Below are 24662 nucleotides of genomic sequence, written 5' to 3' on the forward strand. Positions count from 1 at the left end.
CATTTTTCCCATGTAAGGAAAACAACAAGTAGAGAAGTCTTTAATATGACATCTGGAAGACGGACTGCAAGACATGGCCAACCAGGTAAAGATCCAGAATGTCAGAGTTGTCCCAAAATGTCACTGGCTGGTCTCAGACACAACAGCCTGTTAAAAGCTCTTTGAACTGATGGATTTATCACCACCGTGACAGCTTGGCCAAAATGTGTCAGATGTCCTCAATTCCTTGGCACTTCCCAATGGGAGGAAAGGAACAGCCCACTGGGGAAATGAAAGGAGTAAGCCCCCCAAGGTTATTGCAGCTGTGAAGCTTCAGAGGGGTTTGGAAGGGGCATGATCACACATCCCTGCAAATAAGCAAAGGAGCCGAGTTGTTTATTTTTCGAACGCTCTCATTTCTACAATGCTTGTGGTCTAAACTAAGAGGATGTTACAGCCCAGGTATCTTACTCATCTGCAAAACAAATCATTACTGGAAAGGATTCAAGGGATGGCAAAAAAAGAATTAAATGCAAGCACTGATTAATGCAGCTACAAGAGAATAAATTTGTATGCAATGTTTAGTGGCCCCTTTTCTGCAGCCAAAATAGAAAATAGCCAGGGAAAGAGATGACAATTGCTCTCCAAGCAGATTCATCGCAATAACCAATATTGCTAAAAGCTGAAAAGCAGTCAAGTCTTAACGCAGGGAAAGGGACACAACATCAGATTTCTGCAAGAGAGCAGGTGTAGTGTTGCAGTTATAGAGTGTCTGGACCCGGAACGTGAAGGTTCAAATCCCTGCTCAGCCATGACCCTCACTGGGCAAATCTTGGCTAGTCATTCTCTTTCAGCCTAACCTACCTCGAAAGGTTGTTGTGAGGATAAGAAATGGGGGAAGGACAAAATTAAGTATGCCTCCTTGGGAAAAACCGAAAGATATAGAGCAGGGGTCGGCAACCTAAGGCCCATGGTCCACAAGCAGCCCCAGGGGTCATTTTACTGGCCCCTGAGCTGCCCACTTGGTGAATCCCCGCGCGCTGCGCTAAACCGACATAGCATGGCACGGGGACTCACCAAGCGGCGATGGAAATCGCTTCATGAGCACCCGCAATCCAGCCCACGGAGGGAGCTCTGCAGCAGTAAACTAGCCCAGGCAAGGTAAAGCTTGCCAACCCCGATACAGTGGTACCTCGGGTTACAGACGCTTCAGGTTACAGACTCCGCTAACCCAGAAATATTACCTCAGGTTAAGATCTTTGCTTCAGGATGAGAACAGAAATCAGGCTCTGGAGGCGCAGCGGGAGGCCCCATTAGCTAAAGTGGTGCTTCAGGTTAAGAACAGTTTCAGGTTAAGAACGGACATTCTTAACCCAAGGTACCACTGTATAGAGATTTTGGGAGTGTTGATATGGAAGAGGCGTGAAGGGTCTGCTCTGGGATGGGCTCCTGATTAAACTGCACAAAGCAGAATGATTAAAGAATATTTGCAGGAGCTGGTTTTCTACACAGGTTTAAAAAATAGTCCTTAAAGCAAAAAAACAACAACTTCTGCCTTTGACCTGACACATCTGCTTTCTGAGGAAGATAAGATGCCCCTAAACACATCCCATGAATTCAAATGAACACTTTATTTTAGATCAGCAAAGAAAGCAAGAATATTTCACACATGCTCCCTTGCAACTCTATGATTCTATCACTCTGCTGCCTGCCTCCTCTCCCCACAGGGTTGCAGTTATAGGGGCAGGAATAAATATTTGCTATGAGGTGAAGCATGTCCTGTGGGTTTGTGCACACGTAATATCCGTTCCTGCATCTCATTGATCCAGAAGGGATTGAATTAGTTTTAAGTTTTACACTCCCTTTTCTATTAAAAATAGTCTTCAAATTAGTTTTGATGATGGAGTTTATCCATGCAGAGGAGGTGGGGGAGCAGGACTGGGGGGGGGGGGTGCAGCTGGGGTGATAGTGGTTAGGATCCAGTTTGCCTTCAGGATACATGGAACACAAACAGTTCAGTGTTATAACAAATTAGCGTTGCTAAGCCAGTGAGCTGACTGGAGATATATGGAGGTTTCTGAAGAACAGGAATCTGATTGGAGGAAGGGGCTGGGAGAAATTGGGGAGTGAAGGATTCCTCCCCCGCACCCCTAAACTGCATACATTGATAACAGGCTCCAGGAAGTTACAGCCAGTCATGTTCCTGCTACAACACTTGCCGATAGCAAACACATGTCTGCAAGCAACATGCATCAAATATTTTCTGGAGTTTTTTTGTGTGTAAGCCACATAAAAACATGTGATATAGCCCATGGAGGTATAAAACACCTCCTACTGGGTTATGTTTGCTTCCAGGTGCTTAGAAAAAAAGAAGGGATAAAAAGACCCAAGATTTTAAGAACTGGTTTAAACCACCAGAGGAAGAGGGCAACTGCAGCCTGAAAAGCTTGCCAGAGGGTCTTTGCTCAGTACCTACCAGCAAAAAAAAATAATGAAGCAAATTGCCCCTTACACCCATCAGAAAAAAACAAACAAATGAACAACTGGCCTTGCAAGAATTGCAGCCTGGTCAAACTTCCACCGTCCGGACTTTTGCAGCTGGTCCTCCCGGTTTTACACCCTCCTTTCTCGCCTGCCATTCGTAGCTTTGATGTTATGTCCTTCAAGGATTGAAAGGAGCTACCTGCCTCAGCACAACCAGTGTGTCCTTGCTTGAAAATGGGCCGTTGAGGGTGGTGTTTTTCCTTTCACAAAAACAACAACCACCCAGCCACTTTTCCTGCCTTCTGTCAACCAGCCCCTCTCAAAAGCAAGCAAAAGGGCAAGAAAAGAGGAGAGGAGGAACAGGAGGAGAGGAATGTGCCTTGGGCAGACAAGCAGGTCAGCTCACCTGGCTGGCCCAGCAGAATACCTCTGGGGTGGCCTCTCACTAGCCAAAAACGCCCCCCAACCCCGATTTTAAGTCTCCTAGCCCTGGCCAATTGACCCAACCATTGGCCCAGATCTAGTGAAAGAAAAAGAAAGAGCAGGCTTTGCAGGTTCAGACATTTAAACCCCTGTGGTATTTTAGGAATAAGTCATGCACCAGTATATTTTCAGTGGGAAAGAGGGAAGGAATACAGGGAGATCGGCTAGGTGGTGATCTGTCCTGGGAGCCGCCTTTGAGGGCAAGGGGCTGCTTGGGATTAGAGACCTGGGCAGGTTCCTGTCTTGTGGGGGAAAGGAAAACTGATCTGAACCGAAGGCAGAATCAAGTTTCACAACAAGAGACCCGAGTGAGTGTGCAAGGAGGGGGTGGGGAGAGGGACTAGCAACCCTCCTGCCATGGAAGGAGCTTCAAGTTTCCCTCTCTCTGTTTCCCACCCCCTGGTGACATAAAACCTGGGCAAATGATTAACGCTGTCAAATAAAAATGGGAGAGGGGAGAGAAAGTTTCCTTGGACAACAAGAAGAGGAGGTGATCGGGAGACGATTGAGTGTTTGTTGGATGTGTTGAGGGATCCTAGGAAAGGAGGCTGGTGCTATTTATGCAGAGGGTTAAGATGGAGAAAGAAAACTTTTCTTCCCATGGTAGTATGGAGTTTGCAGATCTGGAAACATTTTTCACACACACACACACAGCCCGCGGCAACAGCAGATTTTAAATGTTAGGTTGGCGGTTTGTGGCAATGTATACAGAACATAATTTCAAGAATCGTGCACAAGGAAAGGAGAAAACAGAAATAAAGGATATGGCATTGGAAAGAACACACAGAAGTTTTGCTGTTGGGGGGGCTGTTTTGCTGGTGGATAAAGTGGGGAGCATTGGGGGGAGAGGAACTTTTATATTTTCGCACTGGGAGAGGAATAAAGGGGTACCCCCACCCCAGGACGAATGAAGCTACAAAAAGTGCTCCCAGGCAGAGATACCTTGAAGGTTATGGAGTGCAAGCCATGGTGGAGGAGAGATTTTCCACCCAGGGAATCTGGAAGCAAAATAACCACTTTCTTTTTTAGTGAGTGGGGGAATTATGTAGCCTTGAGTGCAGGATGAAGGAAGTGGGAAGAAAGTACTTTTAAGGGACAAGGAGATTACCAGAGACACTTATTGTGCTCTACACTCTGCAAGGAAGAAGAGGGTGTGTGTGTGTATTTTTTAAAGTGAGAGATTTGGGGCAGTGGTGGGAGGAAAGAGAGAGAGAGAAGAAAGCTGTAAGGTAAACGCCATGTTTGTCAAGGAATGAGAGCCAGGCTAGGACAGACAGGGCAGGGGAAGGGAGGGAGCAAGCCAGACAGGAGGGGAAAGGGGGGAGGGCAGGAAAAGCAAAGGAGCAGGCAAGGTGTTAAAAGAGATGGCATGTGGTTTTTGGAGAAACAAAGAAAGACAAGGTGAAAGGAGAGGGTCAGGCAAGAAGGATGGGGGTGGGGGGCAAAAGGGAAAAATAAGCCAGGAATGAGACAGTGGCAAATTATGGATGCTAAACCAGAAAGCAAGATGGGGCATTGGGGTATGGTGGGGGCACTAAAGGCCTTTTGTGGGGCAGGGAAAATAGCATATGTAACAAGGCAGAGGGCAGAAGGGGGGGAGGAACCAAGCAAAGCAGCAGAAAGTTTTGGGGAGGGGAAGACAACAGGCGATAAAGGGCAGGGAACAAGGTCTAAACAGAGTGGAAATCAAGCAGAGCGAGGAGCCCCCCGCGTCCAGCAAGAGCCTCAGGCTGTGCCGTCTCTTAACCCGGGGACTTGCTACGCCAGATCGCACTCCTGCGCCCCCTGCCCATGTGCAGAGTTCCGTCCCCCTCGCCAGCCTCTCCCTCTCTCCCCGCCTCAAGGAGCTCCCGGATTCCGGAGCTGCTTTGTCCCCGGCCGATTCCCCACTCCCTGTCTCCTCCTCTCTCTCTCTCTCTCTCTCCAATAAGTGTCTCTGGTAATCTCTCTCTCTTCGTATCTGAAGAAGTGTGCATGCACACGAAAGCTCATACCAAGAACTGACTTAGTTGGTCTTTAAGGTGCTACTGGAAGGAATTTTTTTTGTTTTGACTATGGCAGACAAACACGGCTACCTATCTGTAACTGTCTTTCCAAAAAGTTTGCGAAAGTTTTTCCCTTTCCCGCGGGCGCGCTCACCTCTTGGACTGCGGCTCGGAGGGGTTGCGATCCCTCTGCCGTCGGTTCTTGAACCAGTTGCTGACCTGCGTGAGCGAGAGCCCGGTGACCTTGGCCAGGTTGCGCTTCTCGGCGGGCGACGGGTAGCGGTTCTGCTTGTAGAGCTCCTTGAGCGCGTTGCGCGACCTCTCCTTGAAGCAGTACACGGTCTCCTCGCCATCCCAGATGGTCCGCGGCAAGGGGAACTTCCTGCGCAGGCGGTACTTGTCGACGGCGCCCAGGGGCCGCCCGCGGGCCCTCTCCGCCTCGCTGTAGCGCGCCTTGTACCACAGCTCCTGCAGCAGCGCGTGGTTGGCGGCGTCGAAGCTGTGGCTCTCCAGGATGCCGTACAGCTCCGCGTAAAGACCCTGGTGGAAAGCCACCAGCGCGCGCGCCTTCAGCAGGCTCTCGTTGCCACGTAGCAGGTCGCTCCGCGGCAGCGACCACAGGAACCGCGCCAGCCGGTCCAGGTGGCCGCCTTGCTGGAGAGCCTCGCACACGCACGCGACGTGCTCCGGGGAGAAAGCCAGCGGAGCCTGCGACGGCGGCGAGCAAGGCGAGGCGGGAGACGGCGAGGAGCAGGCGGGCGCCGTGGAGAGGGCAGCGTGGCGCACGGGCTGGTTGCGCACCAGCAGCTCGGCGTGGAGCAGGACCTGGTCGGCCGCCTCCGCCGCTGCCTCCTCGTCCTCGTCGTCGTCTTCGTCCTCCCCGTCGTCCTCCTCCTCCTGCTTCCTGGCGAAAGGCGGCGCGCAGCCTTCCCGGGCTGCCTTCTCCTGCGCCCCGACGCCGCCGGAGAGCATGTCCGCCAGCACGTTTTCCTGCTTGATCGCCGCCACCACGCCGGGGATCGGGGCGGTGGGGGAGGCAGAGGACATTTTCCACCTCCCCCTCCCTTGTTTTGGAGTTGGGTGGTGTGGGTTTGTGGGTTTCCCCCCCTTTCCTCTCTCTCTCCCCCCCTCCCCAGTGCACATACACAAACACACACACCGTTCCTGCTCCTCCTCCTTGCCCCGCCACCCGGCTGGCGTTCAGCCGATCAGGTTTCCTCGCCGCCGCGCAGGAACCATTAAGACAGCTTGTTCGAGCAAAACTTTGTGTAAGCGGATCGCGGCTCCTTTCCCCCCCACCCCGTCCGACCTCCTCCTCCTCCCCCCGCTCTTCCTTCTCTTCCTCTCCCCCCGCCCCCCCTCCACTACCACCACAACGTGACTCCTCCAAAGCCTTCTCTGCCTCTCGCCTGCCTACATATTCTTTAATGGCACAAGCAGCCTCCTGGACCCGGGCGCGGGCGCGGATTGGCCGCCCAGTGCGGAGGGGGCGGGGGCATCCCGGGGTTTCTATGGGAACCGTCAATCAACCCCGCCCCGCCCCTCCCGTCGGTGCCCGCTTGGCGAGGCTTTGCTCCCTCCTTTTTCGAAAAGCGAAACACCTCTACCTGGAAGATCGGGGCGTCTGTACCACCCCCTCTCTCTTCCCCTGCAATGCTTCCCTGGAGCGGCTGGGATGCGGGAGATGCAGGGAAAAACCCGAAAGGGAAGCGTAGGTGTCCCTCTTTCTAGGCATCCTTAAAAGCAAAACTTTCAAGTTTCGAGATACTGTACGTAAATTGTTGAGAGAGCGGATATCTTTCAATGGAGTTGTAGCGCTTAGCTAAAGGAGACTTCAGAACCTGCCTCTCCACATTACTTGGTCAATAACACAGGACTTTGCACGTATATTTAGGAGTTAGATCAGGGGTCTGCAACCTTTAAGACAAAAAGAGCCACTTGGACCCGTTTCCAAAGGAAAAAAAAACTGGGAGCTGCAAAACTCGTCATTATAAAAATAACTTTTTTTGTCACTTTTTTATTATTTCTTTGTTTGACCCCTCAGAATTATTCCTCCTCATAGAAATAAACGTTAAATTAACAAGTTACCTTTTTTGTGTGTGTGTTCTTCACTCCCCTTCAAAACAGTGACCAGCGTACATGCCCCCTTTCAATGTAGCGGGCGGGCGGGAAGGTGACGTCGGGACGGTGCGTGACTAACGCACGCACTGCCCCCATGCGACGTCACAGCCAGTACAGCGCCCGCCACAGTGGGGAGTGTCGGGGGGCACAATGCGCCTCCTCCCCTCGCTAGTATCCGCCCCGGAGCCGCAGCAAAGGTGTAAAAGAGCCACATGCGGCTCCGGAGCCGCGGGTTGCAGACCCCTGAGTTAGATCCATTAAAGTCAGTGGTTCTTACTGCGTGGTGCGCAGAGGGTTGCTCAGAAATAAAGTCTCATTGAGCTCAGTCAGTCCCAGCTAAGCTTCCCAGTTAAGTTAAACTTTCAGGTTTCCAAATAAATGGTTGAGAGTGGAAGATAACTTTCTGTGGACAGCTAGTGTAGGGGTTAGAGAGTTCAAACCCCGCCTCTCCACATTACTTGGTTAATTATATGCATATATATTTAGGAGTCTGATCCATTAAATTCAGTGGTTCTTACTCCAAAGTGCGTAGAGGATTGCTCAGAAGTAAGCCCCATTGAGCTCCTCAACCCCAATTAAGCAGTCCGTGGGATTGAATCCTGTGAAATCCTGTATCAACTTATCTATAAGTCCCATAGAACTGAATGGGGCTTGCTTCTGAGTAGAGAAGCATAGGGTGGCGCTGTAAGTCACCATCTTTTTACATTCATATGTGGATGGTGGATAAAATATGGGAGTGCAAGTCGGGTTTATTCTAAGCTCTGATCCCCCCCCCCCCGCACTAGCAGCCAGTATACTGTCCATCCCCAAAATGAAAGAAAGAAAATGAAAGAGGGAAGAGAAAACAAGAGTTAACACAGAAAGAGGCAGGAAAGAAAAAAAACAGCACAGGAAAAAGGCTGGAAATTTGGGAAAATGAGAAAGACAGTGAGGGAGCAAGAAAAAGCAAAATTTCATTGAAAAGAATGTGTGATTCGCCTGCCGCAGTTTCTTGGGCAAAGAGATTATTTCCCTTTCTTAACCTGCAGTTTGGCACCAAGACTCCATTCCTGCTCAAAACAGAACTATAGAGCTGAGCCCCTACCCAAAATATTATTTTTTTGTGACTAGGATTTGCAGTCTGTTACAAAATGACTATTCTCTCTGTAAAATACATTGAAGGTTCTGTTTACTTTTACTGCTGCGGTATACTAAGAGTTAATGAAGGATAGTTGCAAAATGGCTGCTCAAAAGCTGCAGGGTTGCTGCTGCTTCTAACCCATGTATTATTTACAACACTGTCTGGAATAAGGTCCGGAAAACAAACTTATTAATATCAGTGGATCTGTCTGCCTGTCCTTCAGTTTTTGTCTGGTGACCTTGCACCTTTTGGTCTACCTGGTTCAGTCTGCTGGGCCTAGTGGAAGAAAGGAGGAATCGTCTCAGCCTTGTGATGCTATCCTCTGAACTGTCCACATGCCCTGCCATTTCGGAGAAGTCTTCTTTGAGGATTCGTTCTCCAGGATAGGAGTTGACAAGCTGGAAGGTATGCAGTGGGTGACCAAGATGAACAAGGGCCTGGAAACCAAGAAGAAGAAGAAGAGTTTGGATTTGATATCCTGCTTTATCACTGCCCGAAGGAGTCTCAAAGCGGCTAACATTCTCCTTTCCCTTCCTCCCCCACAACAAACACTCTGTGAGGTGAGTGGGGCTGAGAGACTTCAGAGAAGCGTGACTGGCCCAAGGTCACCCAGCAGCTGCATGTGGAGGAGTGGAGACGCGAACCCGGTTCCCCAGATTATGAGACTACCGCTCTTAACCACTGCACCACACTGGCTCTCCAAGCCTTATGAGGAACGGTTGAAGGAATTGGGGATGTTTAGCCTAGAGGAGACTGAGAGGAGATATGTCATCTTCAAATATCTATAGGGCTGCCACATGGAGGATGGAAACAAGCTTGTTTTTTCCTGCCCCAGAGGGTAGGACTCGAACCAATGGATTCAAGTTTCAAGAAAGGAAATTCTGACACTAAACAACTTTCCGACAGCAAGAGCAGTTCAACAATGAAACAGAGGCCTTCCAAAGGTGGTGGACTCTCTTTCTTTAGAGGTTTTCAAGTGGAGATTGGATGGCTATCCGTCATGGATGCTTTAGTTGCAATTCCTGCATTGCAGAGGGTTGGATTAGATGACCCTTGCGGTCCCTTCCAACTCTACATTTCTATGATTCTGTTGAGAGTTGTTTGGAGACCCCTATTCCCCCAGCAGAGCTTCAGTTCCTAGAGTGGTTTCACAATCAATTCATCTTCACCAGGAGTTCTGTGCGGGGAACTCTCAGCACACTTAAGCAACTACAACTCCCATAATTCTTTGGGGGGGGGGGAGCCATGGCTGTTTAAAGTGGTATCATAGTGCTATAAAGGTATGGTGGGAACGTGGCCTAAGACACAGCAGAGACCTTTGCCAGGCTGCAGCTGCTGTTATACTTGAGAAGTGAAGACAGAGAAGGGATGGGAAAGGGATGCAAAGAGCTGAGATGATAGTTGGCTGGGAGTAGGTGGGTGGGTGTATGTGCACTATCCTGTGATTTGCCAAACTGTCTGTTGAAGGAGAAATCACTAACTGGGCTACCAGGTCTATGTTCTACTGAAAGGCTGAGTTGAAAAGAGTCCTTCAACGGAGAACAGCAGCTGCTGGAGACAGTTTTTGGACCACAGACTGCTGAACACTAAACCACAACACTTTGCCTTTGGAAAGAGTTCCTTGCTGGCAAGGACAAAGACTCCTTTTTTTCTTTCTTTTTTTTACTTTTTCTATTTCTTTTTGTCTTTTCTCATCCATTTTCTCCTCTTCTTTTTAGACTCTACCTAGCTCCTTATTAAATCCCAGGTGCCTGACTGCAGCACAAGCTTATTTCACACTGCACAATTTCCGTGACTCTGCACAAGATGCGTCTAGCTGCATGTTAGAATAAACCCTGATCGTAACCCCCCAAGGTATTTTCTTGGCAGGGAACTCCACTGAGTTTCAAAAGGGCTTACTTCTGATAAGGTTGCAATCTAGACACATGTCACACTGAGTCCACTAAATGTGCATAGGCGTGCAGCAGAACATGAATCATTACCAAAATATAATTATAAACGAGCCTGTTCTATATATATATATCTTAAGTATGTATACAAACTCAATGAGAGGTGTGTTTGCTTTTGCTGGGTAATCTTATTTATATTAGGTCTAATCTGAGACAGAAAAACTCTCATCTCCTCATCAACACATAATAGCCTTTTTCTTTTCTGATTTTTTGAATTTCTCAGAGTTGAAAATCCTTGTTCACAGCAATGCATCGTAGGGAACTGTAGAAGATTAACCAATGCTCTTGAAGAGAGGCGCAGATACTGTTTCTAGTTGTATATCCAAAAAGAATCCAGTGGTGTACTTCTACTGCAAAACAAAAGAAAACAACGAAACATCTTCTGCAAATATTTTTGTTGTTGTTACTATACTATACTGCATGTCTAAATGTTTCTTTAGTTGTCCTTGAATATTCCTGCCACAGTCATCCTTTTGCCACACTCTTTGAGAACCATGCCTTTATATGCATGCCTTATATACAGCTGCTCATTCAGAGATTGCTTACTCACAAGTAGACTACATACTCATATGCTGCGTGATAACACTGGGTCTGTAGATGTAGCCTTCGAGTGCCAGTATTATGAAGGGTGTGGTGATCCTGTATGAAGGAGCGTCTCCACCCCCATTGTTTAGCCCAGACACTGAGGTCCAGCTCCAAGGGCCTTCTGGCGGTTCCCTCACTGCGAGAAGTGAGGTCACAGGGAACCAGGCAGAGGGCCTTCTTGGTGGCGGCGCCGGCCTTGTGGAACATCCTTCTGTCAGATGTCAAGGACATAAACAACTATCTGACTTTCAGAAGATTTCTGAAACAACCCTGTGTTTGATGTTTTCATTTGTCGGAAGATGACCAGAGTGGCTGGGGAAACCCAGATAGGTGGCATATAAATAAATTATCCTCCTCCTTTAACAGCTCCAAGGGTTCTTAAGCAAGTTTCCCACTGGAGGACCCAAGAGATTGCCTGCTTCTAAAGGTCCCTACCCTGTTCAGTGTGGTGTAGTGGTTAAGAGCGGTATACTCGTAATCTGGGGAACCAGGTTCGCGTCTCCACTCCTCCACATGCAGCTGCTGGGTGACCTTGGGCCAGTCACACTTCTTTGAAGTCTCTCAGCCCCACTCACCTCACAGAGTGTTTGTTGTGGGGGAGGAAAGGAAAGGAGAATGTTAGCCGCTTTGAGACTCCTTCGGGTAGTGATAAAGCGGGATATCAAATCCAAACACCTCCTCCTCCTCCTCCTCCTCCTCCTCCTCCTCTTCTTCTTCTCTGAAGACACAAGTGTCCAGCAGTGTTCAGTTACAAGGAGCATTTGAGAAATTGCTTAACCTTGAATTCATTTTCAGAGTCCTTCCAGCTCTAAGATTCTATTAACCTGAACTGAGTTCAGAATCCTTACGCGCCAAAAATCCACTCCTGGTTTTCTCCTAATGCCTAATTTAGGGAGAAAGGAAAAAGCTGTTAAATTCTTAGGAGTCTGAAACGCTTGTCAATCTATTGCAAAGTTTCCCCCCCCATCCCAAATTACTTTCTGCCCACCACCAATGTTGGAAAGCACAGCAATGGATTAAAACCAAAAGTGTCATCATAAAGAGCAGCTCAAGAAGGCAAAGAACGATGCAGTCTAGTCAAAATAGGCACTTTAAAATGAAATTTAAACCACATTCTGATGTGTGTCTACATAGAAGCAAGTCCTGCTTTTCAATGGGATGCTCTCCCACTTTGTGAGATATATGTTGAATTGTGTTCGAAATAGAAGTTACATAGTCAAAAACAGCCTGTTACATTGTGTGTTGCTCCCAGGTAATTGTGCATAGGATTGCGGTCTAAATGTGCTTAACTTAACTTTGGAAGAATCTCCCGTTTTTTGTTGCAATGCTCCTGTACCAGTAGTGGCATGACATTTATTTATTTGATTTTGGATTTACGAAAGCCAGTGCTTAAAAGAGTGCAGTATAAACAGAGAGCGCGTTGTGTCTAAATACAAAGCTGCTATCTTTGCAACCTCAAGTCACAGTGTACATAACACTGAACTCCTGGCTGCCACCGCCACTCTCTTGTGAAGATTCTCATAATGGATTCTGTCAGCTACAGGCAAGTGCTAACCACCACCATTTGTTAAAACTACAACTCCCATCATTCCAGAACCAATGGCCATGCTTGCAGTGGTTGATGGGAATTGGAGTCCAAAACAATAACACCTGGCTGGTACTTTTTTGAATACCCCTGGATTACACCATCATAGCTGCAACTCTAAACACATTTATTTGCAAGTAAGCCTCCCCAAACTCATAGTTTGTAGTAGGACTTAAGAGCACAATTCTACGCAACACATTTCTACTCAGAAATAAGTTTCATTAACTGTAGAGGGACTTATTCCCAGCTGAACCATAGGATTGCAGCCGTTGTCCTCTCAAATATCACAGAACTGCAGCTTTAAGTCTAAGGAAGCATAAAGGTAAAGGTAAAGGGACCCCTGACCATTAGGTCCAGTTGTGGCCGACTCTGGGGTTGCGGCGCTCATCTCGCTTTATTGGCCGAGGGAGCCGGCGTACAGCTTCCGGGTCATGTGGCCAGCATGACTAAGCCGCTTCTGGCGAACCAGAGCAGTGCATGGAAATGCTGTTTACCTTCCTGCCGGAGCGGTACCTATTTATCTACTTTATTTATCTACTTGCACTTTGACGAGCTTTTGAACTGCTAGGTGGGCAGGAGCAGGGACCAAGCAACGAGAGCTCACCCCATCGCGGGGATTCGAACCACTGACCTTCTGATCAGCAAGTCCTAGGCTCTGTGGTTGAACCCACAGCACCACCTGTGTCCTCTAAGGAAGCATATATGGGAGTAAACTGCAAGGCTACAACTCTATGTATGTTTACTTTCGAGTAAACACGATTCAGTTAAGTGGGACTGAGGCTGCCTATACAGTACACTCTCTACACTGCAAATACACCTCTCCCTGTAAAGAATCATGGAAACTGTAGTTTCCAGCACCATTAACAAAGTACAGTTCTCAGGATCATTGCTGTGTGTGTCAAGGCTTTAAATGTGTTTGAAATGTATAGTGCGTAATACCCAGTTGTTGCACAAGAGGCACTTGAGTATGGCACACAGGAGTGAGAACAAAACAGCTTCCTTTTTTTTAAAAAAGCATGTTTGATCAGCCGTTCCTTTCTCTGTCTGGGAAGAATTCATTCATTTTCTGAAAACATTTCCTTTCACCCACTGACACAGTGGATCGTTGCTCCTGGGTTCAGCTCACCGCAGCAGAGACGGGTACATTCCCCGCGTTTTGTGAATCAGAATCAGACACCCATTTCACGGAGGTGTTTGGAATGGGAAAGGACATCAGATGTATGATCCTAGCAAATTTATTAACTTGGATTGGCAGTACAGATTGGAAATCAGTTTTCATGTATAAAAGCGGCTGTGACTGTTCTGCTCAGAAGCCACCAATTGTATTTTATATGAGACGTCTTTCTTTTCCATTTGCTGTCTGGACTAGTCCGACAGATCCTCAAGCGCCTTGTAGATTGCTGCCAAGACAGACGTGATCCATAAGGTACTTAGGCCGTGCCCTATATTGAACTCCCATTACCAAGCCAGTCATTTAGCGTGAACCCTTCTCATATAGCGGCCAAGCGGACCTCCAACTACTGCAAAGACTCATCGTCCCTAACCACTGCTCCTGCTGGCTGGAAAACTACAGGTTCCCAATCCTTGCCCTATAGACCTATTCTCTGTTCTTGAGAAAATCTTAATAAACACAGGTTGGGTTTTGTTTTGGAAGACGAAAAGTACTTTGACCCTGTGAATGAAAAACAATTTCTAGTGTGGAAATAATGGAAGCTGCTTTCCTAACCCGATTTACTCGGGAGCAAGTCCCCACTGAAATCAGCGCATTCATGATTAGGATTTGAAGAAGAAGAATAAGAGTTTGGATTTGATATCCCGCTTTATCACTACCCGAAGGAGTCTCAAAGCGGCTAACATTCTCCTTTCCCTTCCTCCCCCACAACAAACACTCTGTGAGGTGAGTGGGGCTGAGAGACTTCAAAGAAGTGTGACTGGCCCAAGGTCACCCAGCAGCTGCATGTGGAGGAGTGGAGACGCGAACCCGGTTCCCCAGATTACGAGACTACCGCTCTTAACCACTACACCACACTGGCTCTACACTACATTTGATTGACATGACCCCTAACTGCTTACCAAGCCTAGATCTGTGTCAGATTGTGACATTATTGCAGAGCACCCAGTCCATAGCTGTCAACATTTCCCTTTTTTAAAAGGGAAATTCCCTTATTCCGAATAGGATTCCTTGCAAGAAAAGGGAAAAGTTGATAGCTATTACCCAGTCCCATTTTGGTTATCTGCAATTTTAATGCCTTTGGGACACTGTTACCGACTCAAGCATTTAGACAAGATCTGCCGTGTGAATCGTCCCTTGACTAGAGCAGGGTTAATTCGGTTCAGATCCAAATAGTAATATTTGGCATGTTGATGGGTCATTGGGACTTTAAATAACCCCCTTTCCAGCCTAGGGCTCCATGCACACTTAGACTGAAAAGTCCTCTACACACTTACCTGGGAGTAAGCCCCATTGAACACAATGGCACTTAATTCTGAGTTGACGGGCCTGGGATTACAATGATGGTTGCTGATAAGCCTGCAGTCCTATACTGTACATGCTGACCTGGGAGAAAGCCCCGTGGAAAATAATGAAGCTTACCTCTGAGTAGACAGGAATGGGATTGTACTGCAAGACTGTCTGAATTCAGTTGGACTTGTTTCTGGCTAAACACGCTTAGGATCTCCCTGGCAATATATACTTACTTGGGAATAAGCTCCACCGAACATACTGCACAATTCTTTGATCCTAGTGGGAAAACTAAGCAAGTACTTCTAACTTTCTCCCGCTGGAGAACGATTGTCTTCCAAAGTGGCTCACAGACACACCATCAGGCCTGGAGATAAGATGAGATTGAACCTGAGATCTTCTGCAGATCCTCGACCACTGAAGAGCTACACCCCTTCCCAGGTATGTGAGCTTTAAACATCCACATATTTATACATTTAAAAGTACGAGTATGTTAAATATTTATATACAGTACTTCGACGCGGGTGGTGCTGAGGGTAAAACCTCAGTGCCTAGGACTTGCCGATCACATGGTCGGTGGTTCGAATCCCCGCAGCGGGGTGAGCTCCCGTTGTTCGGTCCCAGCTCCTGCCCACCTAGTAGATCGAAAGCACCTCTAAGTGCAAGCAGATAAATAAGGACCGCTTTATAGCGGGAAGGTAAACGGCGTTTCCGTGTGCTGCGCTGCTGCAGGCTGGCCAGCTGCAGCTTTGTCACGCTGGCCACGTGACCCGGAAGTTTATTTGGACGGCGCCGGCTCACGGCCTCTAGAGCGAGATGAGCACGCAACCCCAGAGTCGGACACGACTGGCCCGTACGGGCAGGGGTACCTTTAACTTTTTATACAGTACTTCATTATTATTCTTATTATATGTCCCTATTTTCATCCGAGCAGTGTTGGAGGGTATGCAACGTTACGACAAAGGGGAGTAAGTGCTTTTGAATTAGGCAGTGGGACCCTACGTACGCTAAAGATGCAGTGCCAACCCTGGCTTCCCTGAGAGCAAGCCTCCTTGAATTAAACAGGATATGCTTCCCAGTAGGCAGGAGGACCATGCTGCAACCTGGGAAGCAAGCCGTATTTAAAATAGCCCGGGCTTACACCTGAGTAAGGCCGAGGTCCCCTCGCAGGAGCCACATTGCCTTCTGCAACGCAAAGGCAGATTGGAAGCACCTCGGGGCAGAGACCTGCATGGCCTTCTGCAGTCTGAAAGCTAAAATGGTGTGTGGGGCGTAGTCATGCCACCCCAATCTAGTCCAATAAAAAAAATACTTAACTAAAAGTAGAAATTGTAGAAAGATTTTGACAGATTTCTCTGAGAAATAATTTTAAAGCAACTGTTGTTGAGACATTTCATTCTGAATCTGCTTGATACAGCCAGAGGAAGATGACAGGTGTGGGTGTTGCCATTATTTTTGTTTGGGGGGGGGGGACAGAACCTCAGCTTTGTATTTATTTGCATTGATTTTTGTTGGGAGGGGGGACCGAACCTCAGATTTGTATGTATTTGTATTTTTTAAATTTTTATTTACAATTTTCATTTATATAGGTAAAGGTAAAGTGACCCCTGACCATTAGGTCCAGTCGTGACCGACTCTGGGGTTGCGGCGCTTATCTTGCTTTACTGGCCAGCGTACAGCTTGTGGATCATGTGGCCAGCATGATTAAGTCGCTTCTGGCGAACCAGAGTAGCGCACGGAAACGCTGTTTACCTTTCTATTTATCTACTTGCACTTGATGTGCTTTTGAACTGCTAGGTTGGCAGGAGCAGGGACCGAGCAACGGGAGCTCATCCCGTTGTGGGGATTCAAACCACCAACCTTCTGATCGGCAAGCCCTAGGCTCTGTGGTTTAACCCATAGCGCCACCCGCGTCCCTTTTTATACATTGCCACAATTAATTTACCAAGTTTTAACATTTTCCGTTTCGACTCCCTTCCCCCTTTTTCTGCGGTTCCTTACATTCATTTTTACCCTTTCCTGCCTACTCCTAACTGTCTTAACTCATTCTTTTATGCGTCTCTTCTAATATAGATCTCCAATATCAACCTGCAGGTTGTTACAAGAACCCTGTCTTAATCTGTTTCCAGGTTTGTTTTGCGAATACTCAATAAACCACACCCATTCCTTTCTAAAAAAAAAAAAGTTTGCTGTCTCGATTTCTTAAATATGTATTTCATGGATTCTGATGGATTTAGAAGCTGCCCCTCCTTGGCTACGCCCATGATGACAGGTGGGTATCCTTCCTCCACCCCCCCAATAAATCCTGGCTGCCCCCCTCCAAGTCTCTTCTTTTTTGGCGATCACTCGTAGCCGAGTAATATTGTCTTCCATAAACACGGTTTTAACAATGAATCTGTAAGTGACTGTAAGTGACTGTGGAGGCCAATTCTGGATCCACACGTCCTTCCACAGTGGGGACATAGGTTTCTGGGTGGGAGTTGATCACGGTGAGGATTTGCCAAGCGTGCCTTCCTCTTAGCACGTTTCTCCCTTGCGTCCTGAGTTCAAGTGTCTTCAAAGCCCATGAAAACTGGAGGGCTCGCAGGCCAGTGTTTCCCAATTGTTGGTGTTTATACTACATTTTTAAAAAAATGCCTTGAGACAGTATTTAAACCTCTTTTGTTGACCACCAGCATTACGCTTTCCATTCTTAAGTTCGGAATAGAGTAGTTGCTTTGGAAGACGATGATCAGGCATCCACACAACATGACCAGTCCAACGAAGTTGATGTTGAAGAATCATTGCTTCAACTCTGGTGATCTTTGTTTCTTCCAGTACACTGGAATTAGTTCGGCCGTATTCCCAAGTGATGTGTAAAATTTTCCGGAGATGCCACTGACATAGCTGTCAACTTTTCCCTTTTCTTACGAGGATTCCTATTTGGAATAAGGGAATTTCCCTTAAAAAAAGGGAAACGTTGACAGCTATGGCCATTGATGGAATCTTTCAAGGAGTTGGAGATGGCGTTTATAAGTTGCCCATGTTTCACAAGCACACAGTAAGGTTGGTAGGACAAATAGCTTTGTAAAGAAGCATTTTGGTTTCCCTGCGAAGGTCCCACTCCTCAGACACTCTGCACTTCAATAAAGCCGCACTCGCACAGCTCAGGCGGTGCTGGATTTTGGCATCAGCCTGGGACCTTGTGGAAAGACAACTGCCCATCACAACCTCCAAGTCTACAATTCAAAGAAGTCAGCCGTCGGGCTCTCTGTGCGGCGCGGCTTTCCTTCCCCCGCCCCGCGCCCTCTGCCAGGCGGAACTTTCGTTCCCGAGGCTTCGGAGCCGCCCGGACGTTGTTTGCGGAGGGACGCCGCTGGCCGGAGTTGCCAGGCGATGCTGAGCCTCGGCGAGGAGTAGCTGCAGCGCCAGGAGGAGGAAGGGAGCCCCGGCCGCCATGGACGACCAGGGCTGCCCCCGCTGCAAGACCACCAAGTACAGGAACCCCTCCCTCAAGCTCATGGTCAACGTCTGCGGCCACACGCTGTAAGTGCTGCTGGCCTGGGGGGGGGGGCGAGTTGCTTGGGGCGGCAGTAATCCTTGCCTGTTAGCTGCTGCGTAAAATGGGCTGTGTATATGTGTGCATGTATGTATATGTGTGTATACACACAGAGAGAGATCCCATTTTATATAAATGCTATAATATTGTAAAATATATATATATATATATATATTTGCTTTCGATATATATATATATATCTATCTATCTGTGTGTGTGTGTATACAAACACACGCACACACAAATATATATAACATATTCTGGGGTGTTGTTGTTTATATATAGAGAGATAGAGATAGATAGATAGATAGATAGATAGATAGCTAGCTATAGATAGATAGATAGATAGATATAGGCATAGAATGGAGGGGACCGCAAAAGGCCATATTACCAAACCCCCTTGCAAAAAGCCAAGGGGAATTGTACAATCGCAACAAGCAGGTATTGTTGTTTATATAGATATAGATAGATAGATAGATAGATAGATAGATGATAGATATAGATATATACAGTGGTACCTTGGGGTATGCTGGTCACATGACCCTGAAGCTGTATGCTGGCTCACTCGGCCAATAAAAAGAGATGAGCGCCGCAACCCCAGAGTCGGCCATGACTGGACCTAATGGTCAAGGGTCTCCTTTACCTTTACCTCGGGTTAAGTACTTAATTCGTTCTGGAGGTCTGTTCTTAACATGAAACTGTTCTTAACCTGAAGCACCACTTTAGCTAATGGGCTAAAGTGCCGTCGGAGCATGATTTTTGTTCTCATCCTGAAGCAAAGTTCTTTACCTGAAGCACTATTTCTGGGTTAGCGGAGTCTGTAACCTGAAGCGTATGTAACCTGAGGTACCACTTTAGATAGATAGATATAGGCATAGAATGGAAGGGACCACAAAAGGCCATCTCACCAAACCCCCTTGCAAGAGGGGGCAATGACAATAAAGATATTATTATTATTATTATTATTATTATTATTATTATTAAAAAGCCAAGGGGAATCGTACAAGCACAACAAGCAGGTGGTGTTGTTTATGTAGATATAGATAGATATAGATAGATAGGTAGATATAGGCATAGAATGGAAGGGACCGCAAAAGGCCATCTCACCAAACCCCCTTGCAAAAAGCCAAGGGGAATCGTACAATCGCAACAGGCAGGTACTAAAATTAATAGTTGCCTCTCCTCCGGTTCAGGTAGTAAAATGCTACTATTAATAACTGCCTCTGGTCTGGTAAAAACCTGTAGACTAGATTACTGCAAGGCATTAGAATAATAATAATAATGATTTTGTTATTTGTACCATGCCCACCAGACTGGGTTTCCCCAGCTGCTCTGAGCAGCTACCAGCAAATATGAAAGCACAATAAGGATAACAATGATAATAGTTTTATTATTTGTACCCTGCCCACCTTACTGGCTTGCCCCAGCCACACTGGGTGGCTTACAGAATATAATAAAAAAGTATCAGACATGAAAAACATCCCTAGACAGATGTCTTCTAAAAACTGTAGTTATTTACCTCTGTGACTTGTGGGACTGCATGTGAAGTGGGTTTGGAAACTTCAGCTGGTGCAGAATTCAGCAATGAGGTTGCTTCCCTGGGCAAAGCGGTTTGAGCATAGAACACCAGTCCTGGCTAGATTGCACTGTCTGCCGGTTAGTTTCCAGGCCCAATTCAAAGTGCTGGTTTTCATAGAATCAGAGTGTTGGAAGAGACCACAAGGGCCATCGAGTCCAACCCCCTGCCAAGCAGGAAACACCATCAGAGCACTCCTGACATATGGTTGTCAAGCCTCTGCTTAAAGACCTCCAAAGAAGGAGACTCCACCACACTCCTTGGCAGCAAATTCCACTGTCAAACAGCTCTTACTGTCAGGAAGTTCTTCCTAATGTTTAGGTGGAATCTTCTTTCTTGTAGTTTGGATCCATTGCTCCGTGTCCACTTCTCTGGAGCAGCAGAAAACAACCTTTCTCCCTCCTCTATGTGACATCCTTTTATATATTTGAACATGGCTATCTTATCACTCCTTAACCTCCTCTTCTCCAGGCTAAACATGCCCAGCTCCCTTAGCCGTTCCTCATAAGGCATCGTTTCCAGGCCTTTGACCATTTTGGTTGCCCTCCTCTGGACACGTTCCAGTTTGTCCGTGTCCTTCTTGAACTGTGGTGCCCAGAACTGGACACAGTACTCCAGGTGAGGTCTGACCAGAGCAGAATACAGTGGCACTATTACTTCCCTTGATCTAGATGCTATACTCCTATTGATGCAGCCCAGAATTGCATTGGCTTTTTTAGCTGCCGCGTCACACTGTTGGCTCATGTCAAGTTTGTGGTCAACCAAGACTCCTAGATCCTTTTCACATGTACTGCTCTCAAGCCAGGTGTCCCCCATCTTGTATTTGTGCCTCTCATTTTTTTGCCCAAGTGCAATACTTTACATTTCTCCCTGTTAAAATTCATCTTGTTTGTTTTGATATATAAAGCATTAAATGGCTTAGGACTGTAATACCTCAAGGACTGAACTGACCCAGACGCTGAAGTCATCGGAGGCACCACTCTGTGGAAGGTGGTAACATGAGAATGGGCCTTTTCTGTGGTGGCTCCCTGCTTGTGGTATTCTTTCCCCAGGGAGGCTTGCCTGGAGCCTTTGTTGCATATCTTTAGGTGCGAAAAACATCCTCTTCTCCCAGGCCTTTGTCTAACTAAACAATCTATGGCCTTTTAAACTACGTGAGGGGGTTTATTGTTTTTGTTTGTTACTATGTTATGCATTTTTGTGCTTTTATATTGTAAACTGTCCCGTGATCCTAGATGGAAGGCAGTATAGAAATTTCATAAATACTACTAATAGTAATAGCAGAGAGAAAAAACACCATGGTGCGTCTGTAACAGCGAAACTGGATGCCTTCATCTGCCTCAGTGGCATGAAACATGTCTCTCTCATATTGTTCTTCGTAGCCATAGCAGGCACTGTAACTCTCCAATGGGTTGACTTCACCCTGATGGCCCACTCTTCTCTGGAGACAGATTGAATAGTCATAATAAAATACTAAACAGTTTTTTAAAAAAAAAAATCACACCAGCATTTCTAAGCACAAGGGTAGGCTTTGCCTAAAGAAGAGCTGTATTTAGGCACGGAGAAGAGCACAGCGATGGCTTCCCACACTTGATATCAATAGGGAGGGAGTTCCAAGGTGGGGGTGTTGCCATGCTAAAAACAGTTGAGTTCATACAGGTGCAGAGCAGATATTACATGGCTGCGCTTGTAGCCGTGCCAGTTCTGATTGAAGTGGTCGAGTGAGCGCATGCAGGGGTAAGGTGATCTCGCCAAGTTTTATCAGTTAGTTCTGGCTGGTTGTTTTTGTAAACAAGGATGATGGGGTGTCTTGCTTAGCTATGAGCCACAGTCTTTAGGGAAGGGTCAGAACTCAGTGGTAATGATGGCTGTATTCACAAGATCTACCCACCTTGGAAGAATGGCAGATGAAGGTGATAGACTATATGGGACTGGCAGAAATGACTGGCAGAATCCGAGACCAGGGGAGAGAGACGGCGGAAGAAGATTGGAAGAAATTTAAGGATTATCTTAGGAAACATTGCAAAATTAATGAATGTTAGAATGACGTTGGTTTAGAAATTAAGTGGTTTTCAGCTGTAATGATTAAGTAAAAAGAAAAGAAAGGCTAAAAATTAAATGAAAAATAAGGGAGAGGATTTGCTGAATTAATAATTAGAAATTGGAATACAGAAAAGGGAGGTATGAGGAGGTCGGGGAAGTAAGTTACAAGAAAATAAGGGATTGAAACTATACTTGTTTCTGTTTGTGTTTGTTTGTATTGTTGTTTTGTTTTGATATAATTTTTGAAACTTTAATAAATATCTTTGTTTAAAAAAATGATGGCTGTATTATCTCCCTTGGCTGTCAGAGGCATTATGCCTCTGAATACCATTTGCTGAGAATCACAAATGGGGAGAGGACTGTTGGACTCTGCTCATGCTTGTGGGTTTCCTGCAGGCATTTGGCTGGTGACTGGTAGAACAGGATGCTGGGCTAGGTGGGCCTTTGGCCTCTTCCAGCAGGATTCATCTGAATTTTTTTTAAAATGTATTTTTATTAAATATTTTCTTGATTTACAAAGGTATGTGCAATGTCTCTCGTATTTGTTTTCCATGTAACATTTTTTTAAAAACCAAATCAGTTTCATTTGTTGAGACATTAGGAAGAATAAGGGGAAAGAGGTGGAGGGGGGAAGATGGGTGGGAGTGGGGTCGGGTGGTGATGTTTCTATTTTACTTAATATATGTGGGGTTTTGTGTCAGTGTTGCTTGTGCAGATTCTCTGCTGTTCACTTGTGTTCCTTTGGTGGTGAGAGATGTTGGGGTTGGCCTAGGGTGTGGCTGTTCATTTGTGGTTGGCTGTGGTGGTCTTTGGTTTCATGTGTGAGTGGGGTGGGTGGGTGTTTTGGATCAGGTTAGCCATATTGATTTGTATACTGTTGGTGGATTTTTGTCATGTCATTGTCTTGTTGGGCCGGGGTGAAGGCGTCTTCTACTATTTGTCCCCGTGTCAGTTTCAGTTTATTGGTTCATTTTTCTAATAAGGCTGTTTCCCATACTATTTGGTACCATTGGTCCATGCTTATTCCTGACAGGTCTCTCCAGTGTCTGGTTATGATGTTTCTGGCTGCTGAGAGTAGGTGGGTTATGAGTTCTTTGTGGTGTAACTGGGCATTGTTGTCTTGGAAGATGTTTAGTAGGGCTAATTCTGGGGTGATTTCTAATACCTGCTCGGTTATTTTACATATTTCTCGTATGGCTTTTGTCCAGAATAGTTGGATTTTGGGACACTCCCACCACATGTGAAGGTATGTTCGTCTTATGTTTTTATGCCTCATGTGCAGAAGGTCGCAAGTTAAGTCCCTGGTGTCTTCTTGGAAAGGTTCCTGCCTGGAACAATAGAGACAAACCAAAGTTAAGCTAAACAAACAATGGCTTAAAGTTATTATGTGTTAACCAGGCCAATGTCTCCTTGATAGATTAGAAGAGGATGTATTAGTAAAGTAAGATTTAGTTGTTGCTTGATATTCCAACCATCTTATTTATTACAGCACCATCACTGAAAGCCCATATGGCAGTTGTAGTAATAACATTCTGGGCAACACTATTCCAGGGAATTCCTTGAATAAAAATTTTTCTGAAGGAGTCTCACTTGATGTGTGCTGTTAAATTGTACTTGGATTCTCCAGGTGGGATTCTGTCTTGATCAAGAAGTCGAAATAAATTAAAAAATTGTCCAGTAGTACCTTAGAGACCAACTAAAGTTTGTTCTGGGTATAAGCTTTTGTGTGCATGCACACTTCTTCAGATGATGAGTTTCAAGCCAGTAGTACTTCATCTATCATGAGCAAAATCAGATTATTCATGGTCTTCTAGAGATTCCCAGACTAAATGTGTTGCCCAACTCTAATAAAGATATGAGGTGTGTCTTTAGATGAATGGTGGCCAGCTCTCTCTTTTCAGTTTGGACCTCTTTCCCCCCCTTTTTCAATTTAATGTGATTGATCTTTTTACTTGAATCAGGTTTAAAATCAATCAGCAAATATCAAATGAAAGCAATTTATAACAGGTTAAATCAAAGTCAACGCTACTTGTCTTACATTGTCCTTTGGAATTGTCCTATTGTAGTAATGAAACAAATAAACACCAGACACAATTGTTTCGAAAGTCTCTCATTAGGCCCAGATTGTCCTTCCCAAAGACATTTATATTTTTTAAAAAGCCAATTTGTTTGTAAGCAATTTGTATCTCCTGACTACTATTGAATGCCTTCAAAGTCTGAAAATACAGTGCATTCTGCCCGGGGTTACTTTCAATGATTGCCCTGAGGTGTAATGTTGTGTGGAATTTTATGTCTCTTTATAGAGTAGAGGGCTGCTAGCAATACACTATATCTCAACACTAGTAGGAACAGTGCTTAAACCCTATTGGCAGTATAAATGGTTCTCTCTTGGCACCGGTAATATGTTAGCAGCTTTGCTCATAGAAACAGGACTACTTTTGTACTTTATATCTGGTGATAAAAAAATTAATGATGTAAGGAGGGAGCTGCAACCCAAGATAGGAAAAGAGGTAGTAAGGGAGGACCTAGCTACTTTAAATGAATTTAAATCACCAGGGCCTGATGAGCTGCACCCAAGGGTACTAAAAGAGCTTATGGATGTAATTTCATAGCCTTTGTTTATTATCTTTGAGAATTCTTGGAGAACAGACTAGAGATGGGCAAAAGTTGTCCCCATCTTCAAAAAGGAGAAAAAGACTCAGGTAACTACCGTCCGGTGAGCTTGACAAGGAAGTCTCTAGAACAGAAAATTT

General features: G+C 46.1%; 2 protein-coding genes across 2 annotated transcripts in view; one reads left to right on the forward strand and one right to left on the reverse strand.

The window, feature by feature from the left end:
• The window catches only part of LOC310841796 (homeobox protein SIX4-like), a 26243-nt gene extending 19988 nt beyond the window's left edge, over window positions 1-6255 (reverse strand). Inside the window, exon 1 of the mRNA XM_083733277.1 lies at window positions 5086-6255. Within this exon, the coding sequence (XP_083589403.1) occupies window positions 5086-6074 (989 nt within the window). The 5' untranslated portion in view covers window positions 6075-6255. The remainder of the gene's footprint in view (window positions 1-5085) is intronic.
• Window positions 6256-18083: 11828 nt separating this feature from the next.
• The window catches only part of MNAT1 (MNAT1 component of CDK activating kinase), a 144165-nt gene continuing 137586 nt past the window's right edge, over window positions 18084-24662 (forward strand). Inside the window, exon 1 of the mRNA XM_083737633.1 lies at window positions 18084-18277. Within this exon, the coding sequence (XP_083593759.1) occupies window positions 18189-18277 (89 nt within the window). The 5' untranslated portion in view covers window positions 18084-18188. The remainder of the gene's footprint in view (window positions 18278-24662) is intronic.

The sequence above is a fragment of the Podarcis gaigeae genome (genome assembly GCF_964106915.1).
Source record: "Podarcis gaigeae genome assembly, chromosome: 1".
NCBI classification, from domain to species: Eukaryota; Metazoa; Chordata; class Lepidosauria; order Squamata; family Lacertidae; genus Podarcis; species Podarcis gaigeae.